Raw genomic sequence first — 22,887 nt, 5'->3', positions numbered from 1 at the left:
GGGGCAGGGAATCCCAAGTTTAAAGGGTTAAATTAAGCCATAGGGGGCAGGGCATCCAAGTTTAAGGGTTAAAGCCCATCCCAAAGAAAATTACTGATGCTAGCAAAAATTCTATTAATATCAATCCCTTTCATACACGTGCCATGTCAGTCATGGTGGGACTTGCTGCAACATTTACAGTGACGTACAGAAGAATGATTTTACCTGATGAAAGAGATTGTGTAGATATGTATGTTACTATTTGAGCAAACTAAAGATATAGAAAATTTCAAAGGTAATGCGAAGTCAACAACTGATGCATGCTAATTTATATATACTTCTTACGAAATAATGAAATTTATCACATTCATTGTTCACCAGTGACAAGAAAATCAGGTCTTGAAGAGGTATACATTGCAGAGCGATCAATGATAAATAACTTATCAATAAGAATTAACTGCTGTGTCACCATTTCTGCCATGTGCAGAATACTTATATGCATTATGATTGAACAAGAAACAGGCCCTTGTTTATCTGTGTGACTGCATGTGGATTTAATTGAAAGTTTTTTTATTTATTTATTCATTTTTCGCAGTTTATTGAAACAGAAATGGGATTCATAATCCAGATTCAATAATATATTACATTTTTTTCATTGTGATTCTAAGGAATATATTCATTAGTCATTTTTATCCCATAATATGCTGACAATTAATTATATGGTTTCTCGGAAATTGAATTCTAAATTTTGGAAAAATTGAATCAATGTGTTTACACTACATATCTGTGTCAACATCCAAACTAATGCATCAACCAGTCTGCTTATAGCTACCTATATCCTAATTAGAAATAGCTAACTTAACAATTCCAGAATCATTTTTATGGTAAAACATATTTGAAAATACCTGATTTACAGGGTAATGTGTCAAAAAAGAAAGATCAAAGATTAGTTTTTAAAAGAAACATTACCTTTGGTAAATTTGTCAAGTGTGAGTTTGTCATAAAAAAATCCTACATTGGTCCTAGGATCCAAGATTTTGGATCTTAGTATGGACCTTTAAAATGACAATCACATTACTAGACACAGATTAAGCACTAGAGCACTAGAAGACAAGGTTAAAGTAGAATAAACCAAGGCATGTAGTGAACAAACAGTCAGCGCCTGCCTTGGTGCTCATTCATTATGGTGAGAGTTACCTATCAAATAAGTATCCTATCCTAAGATTCAACCTGAATAGCACACCAGACAGGTAATTACACATGCATTCATAACATCATTTCTCACAAACAAATATCAAAGGTCATAGAAATGTGTGCCCTGATGTTATTTCACAATAGTATTTATTATTAGCACGTTAAGTCATTGTCCCCCTTTGAAATCATCTGACGTCATAAAACACAGCCACTCCTTGGGTAATTCTATGCTTTAACAGTATATTGATACTTCCAGTTGGTGTCTTGTCTACAGACGAGGGGGCCAGCCTCGTATAATAACTGTAGTTGGTCTTAACTTAAAGCCTGGAAATTTTTGCTAACTCCAGGATTAATCTGTTATATTATTTAGGCATATATATGTGTCTCCTCTGTCCAATATTCTTTTTTTCACATTACAGCAGGATTGGGAGAGAAAATCTGATTGGTGATTATCATGATAAGAGTCCACAAGTTATTTATCCTCTTCGGAGTGCTTTCTGTTACTCAGGTAAAACTTTAAGTCTCTTTCAACAAACAAAATATGTACTAATATTATCATCACATATAGTGTTAACATGCTATCAGTTCTATCCTGGAAGCTGGGAACTAAAATGGCACAGAACCACAATGGCTAGCTGGATTAATTGAGTCTTAATTAATACTTCTGATACTTATAACCTAGATTATACATGTACATGCAGTCTGTAGTGATCATTGTGATACGTATTGCTTGTTAAGACTTACTACATTACATTTTTAAGATCCAATACTCAATGTGGCCTATTCAATCCAGTAAGAGGTCTCCAATGCACTCAATCTTTAACAGCATGGGCAATGTTTTTCAGTGTGCTGGCTGATATCAGTACATTTTTTTAAATCTAAAATTTTAATCTTTTAAGAAAATGTAATCGATCAATTTTTAAATGTTTAAGCTTCCAAGCACAGTGTATTCCAATGAGATTCCATCCAATGCTATGTGCAAAGAAAATGGAGAGAGGTTCTACAGTCCAGGATCACAGGGTTGCAACCGTAATGACAAGAAGACCAATGATGGTTGTTGTAAAGAGTGTAATACCTGTGAAATAGGCTACGGAAAGAAACGCGAGTTTTTTGTAAGAAAAATATTTTTGAATATTTTTCTTATTTCAAAAAATATGGCAAAGACTTAATAAATAGATAATAAGCATAACTTAGCAGCAAAGACTTGTGTACCCATTACTGAAATAGTATACATGTACATCCAGCTGATTTTAGTGAAACATTTTCATTCTTTTAAAATATCAATGAGTTTGCAAAAGAAATACATGTACATTAACATCCAATATTTTTAAGTTCCCATTTCAATTTTTGATTGCAAGTCTTTACTTTTATTGAGCTTAATGTTAATCATAATTATTTTTTTATTCTCTCTAGCCTGATCCATGTGACATAGTCTGTGAGCCATGTAAAAAAGGTGAAACATTTAGTAATAAAATTGGAGTTGCCTATTGTTTACCATGCAAAACCTGTGAACTCTCAAATCGCATCACTGCCACTGAATGCACAGCAACAGCCAATAGCCAGTGTGGAAAATGCAAGGATGGGTACGTTCAGATGTCTTAATTCAAGTACACATTTTTACAATAGTATGAAGTAAGTTAATTCTCAATTAAACTGACCATTCATTTGTTAATACAGTCTACAGTTTGAAGTCATTTACTTAATTGCTGATTGTTTTTCTTCATTCTTCTAAATAAATAAAGTTTCATGCTATAAAGTTCATGTTGCTAAAGAATATTGTATAATTACTTTTTTTACAGCTACTATGAAACAGAAGATATCATTACTCATGTAGCAGACATAAACTGCGCAAAATGCTGGACATCAGATGATCACCTAAGCTGCAAACAATTTTTTGACAAGACATCTTCACCTCCACCAATGACACCACCTACAACACCACTGGTGTCTTCAACACCCACAACACCAATGGTGTCTTCAACATCCACAACACCACTGGTGTCTTCAACACCCACAACACCAATGGTGTTTTCAACCACAAAAATAGTAGGCCCAAATGTCGGAAATGTGACTATTACGTATACTCAGAAACCAGAGAAGTATGCTTCACATATCAGTAACACAAAAGGTAGGTTTAATGGCATGTAACTCTGTATTTGGCATTTTTCCACAGACTTCTTTTTTTGTTATAATTGTGACTTAAAGAAGCTGTGCTTCAGAATTAAGTATATATTGTTTATTTTTCTCTTTATTATTTATCTTAATTTCTGAGCTAGTACCTAAATATAACAAGTTACCTGTACATCATGTATCTTAAAACTACATCAATTAATAATAAATTAAATGTCTAGGACATGTTAATATGAGGAAAAGCTTTCTTATTTTAAAAATATTTTCAAAACAGTTTACATCCATAGTTGATTATTTCAGGTGACTCCAACAATGAGAACATCACCAGCCCATCTGTTAATCCTGACAATGGCCTCGGCATTGGCACCATCAATGGTATAATTATTGCTGTAGCAGTTGCTGTCATTGTAGCAATCATAGCTGTAGTTGCAGGATGCAAATTCTGTAGAAATTCAGAAAACCAACAGACTTCTTATGAAACAGATTCATCTGATGACAAAGGTATGTTTCACACAACATCTATCTACATAAAAGATAAATGTTTTCTATAGCTCAAAAAATTTCACTGAATGAAACCCTTATATTTTTTCATTCATTTAGAAAAAGCAACCATCCTTTCAAAAGTAAACCTCGTTAAACATACCACATTTACTTATTTGACAGGAAACAATCTACATATAACCAGGGTATTTTCAGATGTTCATAACTCACTATTGGAGAACCAGGCACTGTTCACAGAAAATGAAGAGAGAATGCCAGCCAGAAAAAAGTTGATATCTGCAGGAGCAAGGTATTAATTATAAGTATAATAAAAAAATAGATGAGAATGAAAACTTGTAGAAACTTCCAATGACTGCAAAATTACTTTGAAAGTTACTCAATATTATCATTATAAATTTATATAAGTGAGCAACACACTTGCAACATACAAAGAAAACAAATATGCTGGTTAGATATAAGGCATGTATACCAGCTAGCTAATCCCTTGTCATCTTTTAAATTGTACCTTTCCAGATATGTTCAGGTACCAAACAGTCCAGAACAAGGTGGAAGTACCAAGCTGGAGGTCAACGAATTGCAGCAGATGTCAGAGAAGGTTTCTGGCACTGGCTTAAACTCTGGAAATAATTCTCCTCTACCTGAATCACACAAACCTTCACCACACAGTCCTCACCGTTGTGAAGAATGTGAGAATATGAAAACTTCCACCTGCACCTTCCATCAGGTTAGTCAAAGTCTGCAGATGAAGACCACAATAGATCCAAAAGGTGGAAAATATGCTGAAGGCGAAGATAAACCAAATGGAAGCAGTAACAGCATTCCTGGACATGCTAAAGTATCACCCACGTCATCAGGTTACCTGTCAGATGCAGGTCAATATCAATTTTTAAATTTCATGTTTCATATTGAAGTATCCTTATATGTCAACACAGTAAATAAAATAATGTTAAATCCAAGGTTTCTACAAAATTCATCTCAAATACATCTGCTGACCTCACCACTTTACCATCATAATTATTCAAGTATTACAACAATAAAAACATTAGCATTGGTATATATAGTCATAAAGAAATAATATACCTTGATCAAAGTGTGTACTGAACATAAGACATTCTCCTACAGTAAGCAATTCTTTCTGATTAACAGTCAGTGAGACACTCCCACCAATAAAATCTTCAGAAAGTAGAATCAAAATAAGCAAAACAAATCATTTACAATTATTATCAAAACTGATCGAAATATTTTGTAGATCCAAAAACTTTGGATAACAGTTCCCAGGGAAGCTCTGGTGAGGAGGAATGGGAGGATGCTCACAGTTATTCCAAAGATCAAAACCTACCAGCTGGGAATGACCAGATACAGACAGGGAGGGTTGTGACAGAGGGTAAGACTACAGGGAACTGAAGTATAGCTATACTTTCTTCAATCAACGATGTTTATGCATGTACAATTCCTTGATCAAATTAGAAAGTGTTCCACTTTTTGAGAGTCTGTGAAGTTGGTCACAAAATATTTAGATGAAGGAACAAAATGTACCCGGTACATGGGACATGAATACATATATATTTTATTAAATTATTAGATAACCATAAAATAGTGGTATTTTTATTTCTAACAGAGACAAAGCCACGATCTAAAGCAAAAGTACGAAGAGAACAAGTAAGTATAATCATTTATTTGATCTTATGGCCACTTTAATCAATAATGAAACCATTTGCTTAATCAGGAATATTCTGTAAATTAAGTTTTCATTCTGAACAGAACAGAGAATGTACGTAATAAACCAATGTGTAAAAGCACAGATGCCTAACATTCTAATAAATCCTTGACATAAGATAACTTTTTAAAAAAATTTATTACAGGTGCATATTGATCCAAATCTTTTACAAAAAGCCAAGGAAATAACCAAAGGTAAGTTAGAAGAATCAGTTTATGCACTTTCAGATCCAGAATTTTGTAAACAAAATCACAAGGGTGAAAATTTTAAGACTCCCTTCACAGGGCATCCTTGAATAGGACATGGGGATGAAAGAATATTGCTTGGTTCCATCTCAATATATATATATATATATATATATATATATATATATATATATATATATATGCATGCTTGTTAAATTGCGTTTTAGGAGGGGCTATAAAGGAAAATTTCCATATCTAGGGTAGGGGTGGTACGAGCTCACTATATCCACCCCTATCCCCCAACTGACATCATTTAGTTAAGGCACTCTACAAATGAAGCAGTTGAAAGGATAACTGAGAGAAAATTGGAGACAACATATGGCTGCCAAAAAATGTCTTGCATTGTAGACTAGTATTTTGAATTTGAAAAGAAAACATATATCCAACATTAATATTATCTGATTTATTCAAAGTTTTGATAATAAATGAAATACTTTTCTCTTGCCAACAAGATTATAAATTGTTTGTCTTAGACCACCTATATAACACTTAAAAGTACATACCAGTATAGCTCACATATCTTAACACAAGGTTACCCCCTTCTATAATGAATAACGCTAAATGATATCAACGACACTTTTTCAGATATGCCTATCGAAGATCTTAGTCCAGACATTACAGACCTTCTAGCAGCAGAACTTGATCCTCCAAAACCTATGTGCAACAACTGGAGACACTTTGGGCACAAAACAGGAATATCTCCAAGGAAGCTTGATTATCTGGAATACAGTGGGCATGGCAGTGGACAAGAATGTAAAACCAAAGCTATTCTGAACATACATGGTACTAAGAACAAAACGGTAGACATTATACTTGATGCTTTAGAGAAAATGGAAAGGTACAGTGCTTTAGAGAGACTTTGCAAGCAGCTGTGTGCAGAAAATGAATTTTGATGTTAACATCAAGCTTATTTTAAAGAGATGGAAAAGTCAAAATTTCAAAATAATAATAATAATAATAATAAATAAATAAATAATAAAAAAATTATATGTTAAAGCACTGATTAAAAAATAATAATAGTGTTACTTATCCCATCTAAGTTACAAAAAAGGAAGGTTATTTGCTTAATTGCCTTGCATCATAGCTCTGTCGTGCACAGTTTACTACAGAGGAGAGTGCCAGGGCACACATAGTAGAAGTAAGTACCTACAAAGAACACATAAGTTCTAAAGTTAGCACAATTATGATACAAGACAATTATCTTTTTTTTTCAAATTTTGTGAGTTAGATGGGGGGATGGAAAGTAATACTCACTTTTTTAAGAAAGTGCCATTATACAAAATTACTTTTTTATTGTATATTGAATCAAAAGCTTATTACCAAAAACACTGGAATGTCAGTTTTTTTACAGATAACACGTCATTGTAAATATCCCACTTTTCAGCCATTTCCCCATCATATTTTGTGATATCTAAGTCATACCATTTGCCTCAATACATGGTGCCACTATTTCACATTCATCAGCTTAGACATTGCCTGCAAAGTGCAATGGTTTCGTATTTCATTCCAATCCACTGTATTGTGCATTACCATTTTCTTCATTATCATTGTTTTGTACATATGCTGTTTTGTTTGTGTCATTTGTAAACCATGTCAATCAGTGGAAAGCTGTAAACTACTTGGCTTTTTGCTTTACCTTTATATCAGTGTAAATAATTATTTCACACTGCAATCATTTTCATTTATTGTTTTCATGTTGTGTAGAAATTAAAAAGGACGACTATTGGCTTAATTGCCTTGCATTATTGCTTATTCATGTAAGGACTTCACTCACTTTACTAAAGAAGACAGTGCCAGGGCACATATAGTAGAAGGAAAAGAATACAAAGATGACAAAAGATGATTTAAGTAAGCTCAAAATGGGGGGTGGGGGGTGGAAAGTAAGGCTCCGTTCACATGGGAAATCTATTTTCTAAAAATCTATTTTCGGTATCTTGTGATCACAGTCTGTGCCCTGGATACCCCACGGCGTAATTACTGGCAGCGCAAGCAAGTTACTTCCAAAGCTGTAATTAATTCTCGGCTGCACTCGGAGGAGATTCTGATACCTTGACGCATGCGCAGTAGTATCTCTAAGCTGTGACGTTCATCAGTTTAGTTGTGACGACTCAAGCATACAAACCCGTAATATGGCTAGTGGTAGTGCAAAACAAGTTGGAGGAAGGTCAAAGGGGATGTTGTTGTTGCACAAAATCGACAGAAACATTTTTCAAAGCAACTGCGACCGCCATTTACTTTCTTACTTCCTACTGCTCATGCGTCTAGGTATCAGGATCTCCTCCGAGCGCAGCCGAGAATTAATTACAGCTTTGGAAGTAACTCACTCGCGCTGCCAGTAATTACGGCATGGGCTATCCAGGGCACAGACCGTGATCACAAGATACCAAAAATAGATTATGAGATTTTTTGAAAATAGATTTTCCATGTGAAAGGAGCGTAATACTCGCATTTTTTTATAGAAAGTGCCTGTACACATATATATATATTTTTTTAATTTTGACATTTTTGTGCCTTTCCTAACTGTATTATGTGTTTGTTGTATTCAAAAGCTCATTACCAAAAACACTGAAATGCTAATTCTTGTCCAGACAACATATGTCATTGTTAATATTCGTGTCTTCGGCCAGTTTTTCCAGTATCAAATTTTGTGATATGTAAGTAATAAAAATTGCCTCAATACATGGTGCCACTAATTCACATTCATCAGCTTTTCAGAGTGCTCATGTTTGATATTTTAGTCAAATCTTTTGCATTTCACGGTTGTACCTTACCATTTTGTTCACTTTCATTGTTTTGTATATTGGCACTATTGGCTTACATGGCATTTATATTTTAATGAAATTATTATCTAATTTTTTTGGTCTATTAATTTATATTCATGCTCACAGTATTAATTTTTAAAACTTTAATTATAATCATTTTTAAGGTAGACGACTTTGCAGACATTTGCATGTGCAATGATTTGTGTCATTTGCTATCAAGTCAATTTGTACTGCGTACAGTGTAAAGCTGTACATTCATAAGTTTTTAATTTTATATCATTGTAAGTTATAATTTCAAACAGCAGTCATTTTCTCATACATTGTTTTCATGAAGTGTAGTAAGTTTTTCATTTTCAAAATCATATTTGCTCATTAATTGTTGTTGACTTAACTAAGATGTCAATCAGCCATGTACTCAACCTATTTCAGGTTTATGTTTGACAGCTGTCTTTTTTTCCATAATAAATGTTTCAGTAAGTTATTTTACTGTTGTTTCAGATATAAAAGTGGCGCATTACTAACATGATCTACTTAGTGTATACTAATTTGAAATTTAAGCCATCACAACAGGAATATGCTTTATGCTCCTTACTTAATTCAATTTTGTCATAATTGAGAATAATTGTGTTTTTATTTACATTAATAATTGTGGGAAAATGATCTTGAATTAATCTTTACAGCAGAAATAAATATGGCAATCAGAAAACACCAATCAGAGTTGTTTTCATATAGTCTTCCAAATTATTTTTGTTGAATCATCCACCATTTTTGACTGTCTTCCAACAGAAAAAATTAGATATCGATCAATGTAAACTTGAAAATCTGACCGTCTTCCGGAAGACCCAGAAGATGATAAATCCACCCAAGAAGTAGTAAAGTCTCTTTACAACTTCTTGCTTCACCACACCCCACCCCTACCCCTCTGCCTGTTCTATTCAAATAATTAGCATGCATTGTGCAAGAGTTAAAGCACTTCCTGGTTACAGGTACACTGATCTTATCCACTATCAGCATGATGTAACAACTTTATACTGTGAGTATTCATGCATAAACAATCCACTTCAACTTTACTCTAATATAAATATTTAGAACAGTAACTGTTATGAGAAGTACCAAGCAACTTGTTGATTTATGATTCATTCCCAGTACTGTATGAATGTCACACAAAACTATAACTCCAAAAATATATGAACTTGCTGATAAACAGCATGTGAGGTTTTACACTTAAACCTACTTAAAACAGGCGAATTGCTTCCCCCTTCCCCCCTAGTCAAAAAATAAATAATAATGATAATAATAAATTGAAACGAAAAAGATTCCATTTTTAGTAGTATGTGACACAAAATATATGGTACTGGATAATATCAGGTGTACAGCCAATAACTTTTCATGATTTCCTTTTCAGAGCCCTGGAGATGACTAATTGCCCGGAGTACTTCTGATATACAATATTCTTTTGTAAAACTATTAATGGTCTGTACTCAAAAAGCATGTCCCCAAAACTCTGATCAACTTATTCAGCCAGTTTGGAATACATTTAATTCAGCCTGGGGAATGCCCACAGAAAATTGCTCCCACTTTGTACTAAGTCATTGAAACAGAAGAAGACACTTATCAAAACTTGAACACTGTATTAATGAATCAGATGAGGAGAGTTCGTAGAGGCGAGATAAAGAGTTTGTTAAATAAAAATGCAATTACAATTAAATTGCTTGATTGATTATTTTGCTGTTGGCCTATAATAGGTTTTTCTAAGACAAAGCTAGTGCATGCCAACAAATGCATTTTGATTTCAAACAATGTTAGTATGGAAGGTAAACAAATGCCCTCAAAATCAGGTGATATTTAAACCAAATAGGGCACAAATGTCAAAATCAGGTGATATAGGGAAATCCCCACTGGGAATTTTATTTTTATTAATAGGTCGATAAACAAATCTTAAGTGAGATGATGAAAAAGAGAAAGATCCATAATTGGGGGAGGAGTGTGCACGAGGTAAGCACATTTAATAATCCAGACTTTATTTAGCATGAAAATCTTCATGTAGCTTTATGTTAGTGTTGCCTCAAAAATAAATAAAAAGAAATATATAAATGAGAAGTAATAAAATAAATGATTAAATATAACAACTAACAGAACTAGATCCCTGGCCTGACCTTAATTGAAATGAATTTTTTTTATTTCTAAAACTTCAATAAAAATTAATTTTCAAAGTGTTAAAAAATAATCCTCTGCATATTGGTAAATGTTTGACAATGAAGAGATACATGCAACAACCAATAAATAGACAAATACATATACATACACACAGACACAGCCCCCCCCCCCCCCCCCCCCCCCCCCCCCCCCCCCCTGCACGCAAAGACCTGTATTATATTTCATCAAGTATTTCACAATACCTCCAATGTTGGTGACTCATGTATGAATATTGAAAGACTTTTGACTATACAGCCAGGGGATTCCCCCTTTTAAGACCACTCCTTAATAATTTCCATTATTTGTTAAACATTTTGATGCATTTGATGAAAGGCACTAGAGTGAAGAAGGTGAGAAATGCTAGTTGATAAATATGAGAATTTAGTTTTCAAAGTGCTCATATGACAACTGGTAAATGTTGGTCACTAGGGTTAATATCTTAATTTTTAGCTTTTATGACAGCAAATTTTCTGAGATATTTTTGTTTTGTAGCCAATTATTTGTGACAATTATGAATTGTGATGAAGAGAGAGAAAATTTACACATATGTGTGAGAGGTATCACTCTTCAAACATACGTTTTCCTATTGTAATTAGATTTTTGATAATCATCTTTGGTAATATTTCTTTTAAACAAGGGTCATGACAATTAAACTTACCATGTAGACTAATAGATCAAACCTGTTCAGTTATCTAGTATGTATACATCTATGTACATGTACACTATAGGCTTATAATTCTCTGATGAAATATGATTCAGGTGTCAATTTGCCACTTAATCTGTGTGTTAACAGAAGCAGTTGACTTAATTAAGATATCAATCAGCCATGCACTCAATCTGTTTCAGGTAAATGTTTGACAGCTGGCTTTTTTCAACATTAAATGTTTCAGTAGGTTATTTTACTGTTGTTTTAAATTTAAAGGTGGCACATTAGTAACATGATCTACTAAGTGTATACTAATTTGAAATTTAAGCCATCACAACAGGAATCATGCATTATGCATCTTAATTCAATTTCATCATAATTAAGAAAACTACTGTGTTTTTATTTATTTTAAATTATTTATCTCACTTTCCAAATAAAAATTATGGGAAAATGATCTTGCATTAATCCTTACAAATCTGTACTGCAAGTACAACTTTATACGGTGAGTAGTCACACATAAACATTCCACTTCAACTTTACTCTGATATAAATATTTACAACAGTAACTGTTATGAGAAGTATTTCATTTATGATGACTCATTCCAACCAAGTATGAATGTCACACAAAACCATGAATGAAGCACAATACAGGAACTTGTTGATACACTGTGTGAAGATTAACACAACTTACTTATAACAGGCAAATTGTCTCACCCTCTCTCCCCCTCCCCCCCTTAAAAAATCTATTTTAGTAGTATGTGACACAAAACATATGGTACTGGATAATATCAGGTATACAGGCTATAACTTATTCTTTTTAAAATGTAAATGTACATATCACTTCCCAATTTCCTTTATGATTTCCATTCCAGAGCCCTGGGGATGACTAATTGCCCGGGGTACTTCCCATATACAATATTCTTTTGTAAAACCATCTACAGTGGTCAACACTGAAAATGCATGTCCCCTAAACACTGATGAACTTATTATGTATAATCAACCAGGCTGGAATACATTTATTTCAACCACAGAAAAATCTCTCCAACTTTTTAAAAAGACACTGAAACAGAAGAACAGACATATCAAAAATTGTACACTATAAAAATTAATCAGTAGGAGAGTTCATAAAGGCAAGGAGAGGGGTCTGTTTATATAACTGCCATTTATGATTGAATTGCTTGGTTGACTATTTTGATGTTGGTCTGTATTAAAGACGGTTCAATTATTCTAGAACTACAGTAAAAAAAACTTTCAATTTTTTTAAAACAAAGCCCACATCAACAACATTTTCATGAATTCATTTTAATTTCAAGCCATGATAGTAGGTTCTTGTGGTCAAGTGTCCTCAAAATCAGGTGATACATACTTGAATCAGGTGATGTCCCTTAATATGCAAACAGGGTATTCCCCACTGGAAATTCCTACTAGTTTATTTATAGCTTATATAACCAAATCTAATAATTTTTATAACCAAATGTTGAAAAAAGAAGAACATATGTTTGGAGGAGGTGAGTGAAGTACTAGTAAGTACATGTATTGGTATATGTAATTCAGACTTTAATTGGCTTACAGACCTTTACTACTACACAGCTTTAAGTAATTTAATTGATAAATAACATAGCTATTAATTGCTATAACATAATAGTTACATAAATTTTGAATGATAATCAAAATTTATCTTAAAAAGATAATTTTCTCACTCAAAATTATACCACTTTAAAAGCAAGTAAATGGCTGCAAACAAAGGGCATATGCATAATATTGCATTTTGCTGTGGTTAAAAGCTGAATATGCATCAGACATCAATACATCTATGAATCAGGGCTAGGACCCAGAAAACTTGATAGTCCCTACATGTATGTGTAGGACATCTAATGTGGACACAAACCATGAACCGGACACCCTGGCCTGCATAATTAACTCAAGCACTAAGAGCTTTTGTTTTTAGGATACTGTAAGCCTTTGGCTCCATTCACATGGCAAATCTATTTTCTAAAAATCTAAAAATCTATTTGCAGTATCTTGTGATCACGGTCTATGCCCTGAATACCCCATGGCATAATTACGGGCAGCGCGAGCCAGTTTCTTCCAAAGCTGTAATTAATTCTCGGCGCTGCCAGTAATTACACAGCTGGGTATTCAGGGCACCAACCATGATCACAAGATACCGCAAATAGATTTTTAGATTTTTAGAAAATAGATTTGTCATGTGAACGTTCCCTTAGTCAAAATCTCCTTATTTACTACCTTGCATACATTCTTTTGGATAACAGATAAATCTTCAAAAAAAAAAAAAAAAAAAAAAAAAAACAGGTAGGAAAAACCTTATTTTCAGTATGTGGATGATAAAAAACCCTTAGTTATAGTGCCCTTTATCTCCTAGTAACTCTTTCCATCTAAAACACGGTTTTTAAGGAGTGTCAAACTACCCATCAGACACAATAGATAAGTATTACTATAATTAATGCTGACTAATATCAAAGGGAAATTCCCTTGTACCGCGTTTCTCCACATACTGATTAGTATATAGCTTTTGACAAAGAAGGTAAGGTAGTTTGCAGGTTTTTTTTTTCTGCTCCATGCTTTCTAAATTTTGTAGAGAGAGAAAAATTATCAAAGCCAATTTAAATACTGCACGATTCTTTTTTAGGCTTCTTTCTAGCGAAAATTCTTTGTAAAAGGGGAGGGGGTAGTCATGCTGCCTCAGAAAAAGAGCTTATATGCCCATGGGTTGTAACAGAATGCTTCACCAACAGAATGACTTAACCACCATTCTTTTACTTTTTTAACTGAATACCAGCAAGGGTTTACACGTTGATAAATCATTGTTAGATTATATAGATATACATTGTACAAGCCACCCTAAATATATTTTAATTAATATCCATGAAATTTTGTTTTTGATGCATTACTATATAAATAACTTTGAACAAAACAGATTTGGCAGATACACAATGTCATGTGGTTTGTGATGTAACAGTCATCCTTTATCTTGCTTAAACAGGATTGTTCAGGATAAAGCTGACTAAGATTAAATGTATGAAGAACATCAAGTAAAAATTTTGTGTAACCAGATAATGTCGCCAATATAGGTAAAATTTAGAGTTGAGTGATAACACTGCATATTTTGTTGCATTGCTTATATATTAAATCATAATTTTATTAAAACTTGTGACTGAAAAACAGTTTGAATAACGAGCACCATGACAAAATAGTCAGAATGCCTTGAGAACTGTAAGTGTACTGAGCATGGTGATAGTCATTGAGACTCAGAGAGTAGAGATAGTTACTAACAAGAATTGAAAAAGAAGATTATTCTCGCACATTGTGGAGCACATGCCTGTAACCATGGGCAAAATTACAAAGGAACTTGAAACATCTTCCTTCAGGTAAACATTTGCCCATTGTCTCAGATAAGCTGTTCTGATAGCTCCATGGGAGCCTGAACAAATTATAATTATAAATTATAATTACTATGTCCAAATCATAACACAATTGATTACATTCTTACTCTAGTAAATAATTAAACTAAGGAGTCTGATAGTTTTAGACTTAAGCAATTAAAATTTGGATAATTTTAATTTTTTGGTCATTTTAGGTTTACTAAAAATAAAATTTACAAACTGCATTTGACCATACATTTCAAATGGTTTCATTAATTACAATTTTTCTCATAGTTTAGTTATATTGCAAAAGAGGGCAGCACTGTGAGAGTCAATACCAATGAAGTTGATCTAAGTCAACAGGACTTTGCCCACTACGCAGTATAGTGCCACTTTTTACCAATGTCCTAACAACTGAATTCCAGAATATCTATTCAAACATTATTTTTGTCAGCCCAGCATCTTACATAAAATCAGTGATAAACAGTTACGTGTACATAGATTATTAGCACTTCAAGAAATTACTCAAATAAAATAATCATTTTCACTTTTAATTAGCTGCATGTACATGTTCTCTGTACAAACCATCAATTTTCTCTATTTTAAAAACCACTAAATTTCACCTAGCTCACACTACTCACAAGTAGAGGGATTCCTCACTCCCAAACAATATAATGGCAGAGTTTTAACTTGTGTCAAATCAACCAGTTTTTAGTTAACCTAGGGATGCACCTACTCATATTCCTCACGGTGCCCCTTGTAAACCATATACACTGTATTTATTGTGAAAAATATACCATAATAAATATGCAGATTGTAACATATATCATGTCACACATTTAACTAAACATTCTTTTATATGCCATTCCCTGCATGATTATCCATCATATTTTATCATTCACTATTTTAAACTTAAGTAAGCACCATATACTCACACATAGGCAGCCATTGTGACCTGTGTGAATATCAGTAAAACACCCACTTCTTGGAAATGTATTTATAGATACTCAAAACCATCATGTACAAGTTCTACAGGATTAAAGTTAAATTTAACTCAGTTTATCACTCTAATAATCAAAGATATTTTTCAAATTCAAATCAGATGAAATTTATGTCACCTTAGTTTTTTAAAACTGTAGGGCTAGTATGAAAAAAAATGAACAAAGAATATCAGACTTCAGAAAAGTAACAGGCATAAAGAGATGCATACGTCAATTTGACGTCAGAATTAAGTAAACAGGCAACCACTCCTTTCAAGGTCAAATTAGGCACTTTACTATTAGGGGAGTATATATAGTACTAAAAATGATATGAATAGATTGTTTTGAAATAAATCATCCAAGTTTAAAAACTTCCACTTTCCATTAAAAAGGATAATACTCAAGGAAAAACAACACCTTTTTTTTTCTTTTCAGACAAAGATTCTCTTGGAAGTGTTTTTTAACCTTCCCTACGTACTCTCCCTAAACAGTGTAAACACCTATTGAGTCATTTCTAAAAATATAAAACCATACTGCATGAAGAACGAGGAGTATATATAAACATCATTACAGCTTTCATTCACCTCATATGGACAATGCATATCAGAACTAATTTGTTATAAGTGCATAGTATAATATTAAGAAACACATATGTTTACTGAAGTTAATTTTTTTAAAATATTTGACAAATGATACTAAATTTACCAATTACATACTAGTAGTTTACTTTTATTTCAATTAATTACAATATTTTTCCGCAAAAGTACCCATATGTGATGAACAGGTGTGTGTTACTAAATTTTGTGTCATATTACTTCAATACTTAAATTTTTTACATATCTACATGAGATTTCATGTGTGTAACATACAGTTTTTTTTTTTTTGTGTTAACATTGTTCACATCAAAAGAGAGCTGTTTGTCTTCATTATATTACTTGAGTTATCGTCAAACAGTACCTTAACATGACGTACAATTCTAGGAAATAGCAAATATAACTCTGAGGTTTATTCATATGTTAGAAATTTGAAACAATAATGTTTTATGAAATTGTTTTTATTTTGCTTACAGCTTCTGTTTGCTACTTTCCAAACCCAATGCTGCTCAGTTTTTACAGAGATATGGAGAGAAAAAGAGAGAGCATGATCTTCAAAGTGTTACCATTTGTGCTGATGGTTAGTTTCTGACTGAACAATACAAAATTAAATTCCACATGTCACGGACAAAGGACCTGCACTACAAGAAATCTACAGTTCCTCCCAATTCTGTTATGGTCCAAACTTTTATTTTTGTTAGTATATGTTTGCATGTGATTCATTATTATATAATGTATTTTCTCATAAACTTTGTCAGTCCAGAGGACCTTCAACATCATAAATCTTGCAGGTCCTCTGGCATTTCAAATGGTCATGAGCTGTCAGACAGGCAGTTTCCTCATATCTGCTCCTAGGCCATTTTTGCCAAAATTTTCAAAGCTTTTAAGGTTGAAGTCACGAGTAATAAATTTAAATCATATATATAAATTAATTACTTATAGATCTATACAAAAATAATCATATGCTATCTAATATGATCACTTTTTTCTCATTCTTTCAAAATTGTTAAAAAAATTATAACTTTCAGCTTAATCCATAATCATATAGACAATTTAAACATTGAAAATCAACAGTAAAAATTTTCTCCATATCTACTCTTCCAGTTACAGATACAGAGTATCTATGGCAGTTCCCTGCAGTCATGTGCTTCCCAAGGAACCAGATACTACTCTCCTCCCTGCAACAGTCACTCTGAACTCACAGCTGATGGGTGCTGTAAGACCTGTAATGAGTGCAAGCCTGGAGAAGGAGTCAACAGAAACTATGAGGTGTGTTTTTTAAATAAGTACATATTTGCAAATACTGCATCTTTGACATTATTCAATTGTGTTCAATAAATAAATAATACTTGCTCAGTGTAAAATTGAGAATATGTATAATTTATGATTGCTTATATGCCATGGCCTTTTTCCAATTAAAATTTGTAAATTCATATACAATAATTATCTATTTTAACAATATAATATAGCTTCCTTTTCATCCTTCTTCTCCTCTTTAACTCCCCTATCTCTGTCTCTTTCTCTCTGGCTGCTCTCACTCATATCTCATCTCTCTCTCTCTTTCTTTTATAGTATATCGTATCTAAAATGTCAAAATACTTTCCAGGGGCCTGTTTGTGATATTGAATGTTTACCTTGTGTACAAGGAGTAAGCTACAAGAAGGATCATGGTGTAAGTCCTTGTACGCCTTGCTTAGAATGTAATCACCAACACCGTCACCAGGCAAAAGCGTGCACTGTAACATCCCCTACAGTTTGTGGCACATGTTTACCGGGATACTATGAGGTTAAGGACATAGATAACAAAGTGCGTAAAACCTGCCAACGCTGTCTTGCTTCAAATGATGGCCCTGAATGTCACAGCTATTTCACCACAACAACCTCGACTACTATTACCACAGATGGCAGTGGTACAACAGAGACGCTAGCAGCTACTGAACCAAGAAAAACGACAAGTTCTTTGAAAAAGACGTCTCCCCAGAAACAAATTAAAGGTAAATTTTTTCACTGTACAAGCTGGTGGTTAATGGTTATATAAAAATCATGGAAATTTAATATTACTCGTAGTACAGAAATGTATGCTCTGTTTTGTATTCTCCCTCAGTGTAGAAATTGTTTGAAAACAATCCAACTAGTTTTATCATATCACTGGTCAAATGATATATATATATATATATATATAATTGATAAAACCATTAATTTATTTCACACAACTGCTTATAATATTTTAACATATAGCAATTATCAGTTTAATACCTAACAATTAACCTACTCTGGCCACAGACATTTCATGATTTTTCGCATCTGACATTCTATAAAGTATTAGCTCAACCACAGACCAATTTTTCCACACTTTTTATCTTAATTAAATTATTCTCACATTACTGAAATTATTTTAATTTTTTTATTTCAATTCTTTTAGATGGTGACATTGGGGTAGAAAACAAAGAGGTCTCAGAGGAGAAATCAGAGAAACAGTCAAAGATTTTCATTATAGCACCTGTAACAGCTTCTGTGCTTGTATTGGTAATTGTACTGGTAGTACTATGGAAGAAGGGAAAGTTACGTCTACAGTGCGGTACACCAATCAGCAGTACAGCAACTTCACCTGTTCATTCAGATTCTCCATCCTCAGTTGTTACTGATGACAGGACACAAGGTATCAGCCTCACCTATTGCACAGTTAGATTCACTTTCACACTGCTTCAAATTGATATCTTGCAAAATATTTTAAGGTTGAAGAAACGCCATATCATTTTGGTCATTAACTGATAATAAAAGAACAAGCAACAGTACCAGTTTTTAGTTTTTTAGGGCCAGTCTACCTTTTATTATATCCTTAAATATACAATTATATTTTCCATTTCAGAATATACTAGTTTGACAGGAGGAGGAGAAGAAAGAGAGGATGAAGGCGTTAACTCTGAAAATCGAGTTAACAGCCCTAATTCTAGGTAAAAATAGTTAAATTTTCATAATGCTCATCAATTATATTTGTCACAAAAATTTAATTTGTCAGAATAATATTCCATATCATATAGAGCTTTCACCTCTTTATCAACTTTAAAACCAGCTTAAATGTGAAACGGACAGTATGAGTAAAATTAATTGCCCAAATGAATATCAAGTGATCTATGTTCAAATCAAAATTATATATGAAGTGAGCCTAGATTCCCTGATACACATAAATCGAGTATTGCCATTTTTTTTTATTTTTATAAAACTCAAATTAAGTCCCCATGCCAAAACACAAACCAAATTATTTCAGATTATGCAGTAATTCCCATTTTTATACGCACTGAACTGGACTATAGAAAAAGTAAACCCTGAATTACTTTTATCATTTTCAGAACACCCAAAAATGAAAAAGGTGAAGCCAGCCAAAAGCTCGTGTCAGCAGAAAGTAGCGACTCCAGCACTCTGAACACTGATGATTCTACACAGGTGTTTCCAGACAAGACTGATGATGAAACCAATGTTCAGACAGCCAATCAAGACTTCTGCACTGAGTGTCATCGCAACCAAAAACACTGTGTATGCAATCGAAGAAGTAGAAGAAATTCCTCACTTTCTCTGCGAGCACTTCAAAGACAGCTCAGTGGTCCCTTCAAAGATGGCCTTAAAAGACAGAACTCACAAGACCACGCACTGCTTCTTCAGGCAGAAAAAGTTCAGGATGAAGATAATGATGGAACCAACTTTGAAAGCAAACACACTGACTGTCCAAATCAAAGTTCTTCAGAGACAAAAGGAGCAGATTCTGAAGGTACAGGTACATGCTTAATGTAACTGCCGGTATTTGTAATTGATTCCTCCATCTCTGTAGGGGGCTGTAGCAATAGTCCGAAGGTTTGATAGTCCAAAGGCTCATTGGTTCGAAAGTTCACTATATAGAATCTTCGGACCAATGAACCTTTGATTAAAAAAAACGATGAAAATGTTACCATTTTTTGGACCAATGAACCTTGGGACTATGGAGATGCCCCGTCTGTAGGCATCATGGCTATTATCTATATGTCTGAAGTTTCCAAAAGTAGATGTTTATATATTATTACATTACATACACCCTGTACATATGCAGTTAATTAAATGCTAACACAAGAAATTCCCAAGAAAATAAGATTGCAAAGCTGTTGAAAAATCATAATTTATTATATGTGTAAGTGTTTTTTTTTTAACACAACTTTGATCACACTCTTGTGAAAATTTTAGATAACACATGCAGTAGCAACATAGATGTACATGCACAGTGTGCTGCTGTTCACGATGATAACAGACCAGCCGGTCCAGACCAAATGCAAACAGCCAGGATGAAGCCAGAGAGCCCCAAAATCATTCCAGCTGCATCCCCCATGACACAGCAATTTGCCAGTGACATCAATGAAAAAGTAAGCCACTTACTTTGAAATTAATGACTGAAAAGCTAACAAGTTAAATACAACATTTCATGCACAATTGCTGTGCAAGCATTAATAGGCACTAAATATCAAGTGCTTTTCTAAAAAAATAGAATGGACCTGATGTGCCAATGCAATTAAAATACATAACCACATAAAGAGTCAATCAAAATGGATGTGACTTGCTCAGGCCTGAGCTGGAGGCATTGGGCAGGGGAGGTGAGGTACATGTAAATGTTATAACCAAGCTGCCTTCTGTGCTAAGTTAGGTCTACCCATTATGACCGGAAATGGGTCTTAAAAGTATTTTAATGTACCTCAATGTCAGTGTTGTATGCAATGAATAGCAACATTGTATTAAACTTTAAAAACTATTTAAAAAAACCATGTGATAGCTAAAATTTGAAAAATAAAGTAAATTGATGAGGCAGAAAGGATTATTTCGATCAATAGCATAAATTTTATGTCTACTTTAATATGTTTTAAATAACAATGTTTTTCATCAATTATCAATATTATTTTTCCCAGATGGACACTGAGCATCTTGATAGAGCAAAATCTGTGGATAAGGAACTCCTGGAAAGAGCTGAGGCAAAACTGAAAGGTTTGTTATGTACTTATGATTCAAAGTGTAAATTTGAATTTTCTAGTAAATTTGTGAATATTTTATGCAAATTTGTCAAATCAAAGCATATGACACAATTCTGAATATTAAACAATACTTAACTTAAATAAAGACAGACATAGCTTAATTCCATTATAACTAACCCCTTTTAGATTAGAAATAACTACTATCAGTTACCATTCAGTTACCACGCACTCCACTCCAGTTTTAGAGTGTAATTTTGAATGAAAGAAGCAGTGTATTTAGCATAAGATTACACATAGCCTAAAAAACTTTCATCCTCTATATTACTTACATTTCAGATAAGAAAATTGAAGAGATTCATCTCTCTTGCAAAGAGGAACTTGCACAATACCTGGACAGGGAACATCCAGTCAGCCATAAAATAAGATGTTGGATACACTTTGGACAAAAATTTGGTCTCGAAAAAATCCAACTCCTTAACTTAGATTCTCCCTCTCAGAGAACTATGGCTATCTTAGAAATACTTTCATCACTTAATTACAATGCTGACAAAATTCTTGAGGCACTAACAAAAATGGAAAGATACGATGCTTTGAATGCATTCTGTAAAGTGGTCATAAATGAAGATGAAGAATAACAGAGAGTTTGAATAAGATATTATATTTGTATATATCATGTTGAATTTTAAAATTATACCTTAAGTCATCAGTATTACCAAAGCCAAAATGGAGAGATGACATTGAGCAGAAGGTCATACATGATAATTCTTAATGAGTGACATAAATTGTCAGTGCATTGCTTTTCACTGTAAGAGCCTGGTCAAATATACTAATAAGGACATTTTAACTGCTTGCATGAGAGAATTATGGCTATCTTGGGCAAACTTTGAATTTTTTTTTTTCATCACAAGTATTACAATGCTGACAAAATTCTTGTGGCACTAATGAAAATTGAAAGATAATTGTTTTTTAAAAATGCTTTCTGTTAGTGGTTATAGAAGTGAAGATGAATAACAGAAAGTTTGAATAAGATATTGAATTTGTATATATCAATTTATCATGTTGAATTTTTAAATTATATATCAGTATTATTGTATCAGTATTACTAAAGCTAAAATGGGAGATAACATCAAGTGTGGAGAAATCTGTGAGGGCTACCAACCAGCAGTTGCTTGACCAGCTGAGATCTATGAATGAATGAATAACTTACAAATTCAAATTGTGCCTAGTTATACACTGTAACACCATTATTAATGTTACAAGGAACTGTTTTGTATATATCATGTGAATAAATTATAGTTTTTAATGAGCAACATAAATTGTCAGATCATTGCTTTTCACTGTAAAAAGAGCCTGGTACAATATAAGGGAGTTTTATTGGTTAATTACTGTTTGCATTGGTCTTTTTCAAACATCCAAACTGCACTTGCAATTCAATGGATAGGTACATGTAAATTGTAATGGATACTAATAAATCTAACACAGCATTATATTTGACTAACAGACAAGGAAGTGTCCCCTGCTTTCAGGAAAGTCTTAATCAATGGTGCTAAATGACACATTATATCCATCAAAA

At 33.1% G+C, this 22,887-nt stretch overlaps 2 protein-coding genes and 1 long non-coding RNA gene across 15 annotated transcripts in view; 2 read left to right on the top strand and 1 right to left on the bottom strand.

The window, feature by feature from the left end:
• The window catches only part of LOC106157511 (uncharacterized), a 35,520-nt gene that overhangs the window by 6,914 nt on the left and 5,719 nt on the right, over window positions 1-22,887 (bottom strand). For 3 of the 7 annotated variants that reach the window (XR_015333598.1, XR_015333599.1, XR_015333593.1), the window contains exon 1: window positions 15,689-16,164. The exons of 1 other annotated variant lie outside the window; for it this stretch is intronic. This is a non-coding gene — a long non-coding RNA (uncharacterized LOC106157511). 3 more of the 7 variants (XR_015333597.1, XR_015333595.1, XR_015333594.1) reach the window with 3 other exon arrangements.
• LOC106157509 (uncharacterized) lies at window positions 1,502-9,009 on the top strand. Of its 4 annotated transcripts, XM_087009623.1 has the most exons (12): window positions 1,502-1,681; window positions 2,106-2,285; window positions 2,587-2,756; window positions 2,973-3,148; window positions 3,203-3,301; window positions 3,604-3,804; window positions 3,967-4,093; window positions 4,318-4,676; window positions 5,054-5,188; window positions 5,420-5,463; window positions 5,667-5,715; window positions 6,352-9,009. In XM_087009623.1, exons 1-12 carry the CDS (start codon window positions 1,628-1,630, stop codon window positions 6,657-6,659), a joined length of 1,902 nt encoding a protein of 633 aa, XP_086865749.1. In that variant the 5' UTR covers window positions 1,502-1,627; the 3' UTR covers window positions 6,660-9,009. The 4 variants fall into 4 exon arrangements, with proteins under 4 accessions (XP_086865749.1, XP_086865747.1, XP_086865748.1 ...); XM_087009621.1 differs by having other exon boundaries at window positions 2,973-3,301; window positions 5,423-5,463; XM_087009622.1 differs by having other exon boundaries at window positions 1,510-1,681; window positions 2,973-3,301; window positions 4,000-4,093.
• On the top strand, window positions 10,999-22,621 carry LOC106174038 (uncharacterized). 4 transcript variants are annotated; one of them, XM_087009626.1, is made up of 10 exons: window positions 10,999-11,074; window positions 16,803-17,022; window positions 17,431-17,595; window positions 17,933-18,320; window positions 18,749-18,985; window positions 19,196-19,280; window positions 19,677-20,092; window positions 20,539-20,714; window positions 21,252-21,327; window positions 21,651-22,621. In XM_087009626.1, the coding sequence occupies exons 2-10, from the start codon at window positions 16,945-16,947 to the stop codon at window positions 21,947-21,949; spliced, it is 1,920 nt and encodes a 639-aa protein (XP_086865752.1). In that variant the 5' UTR covers window positions 10,999-11,074; window positions 16,803-16,944; the 3' UTR covers window positions 21,950-22,621. The 4 variants fall into 4 exon arrangements, with proteins under 4 accessions (XP_086865752.1, XP_086865753.1, XP_086865750.1 ...); XM_087009627.1 differs by having other exon boundaries at window positions 11,000-11,074; window positions 16,803-16,906; XM_087009624.1 differs by lacking the exon at window positions 10,999-11,074 and adding an exon at window positions 16,329-16,517.

Source organism: Lingula anatina, chromosome 3, assembly GCF_051362555.1.
Source record: "Lingula anatina isolate TDL-2025a chromosome 3, LinAna3.0, whole genome shotgun sequence".
NCBI lineage: Eukaryota > Metazoa > Brachiopoda > Lingulata > Lingulida > Lingulidae > Lingula > Lingula anatina.
This window is presented reverse-complemented; position numbering and strand designations above follow the sequence as displayed.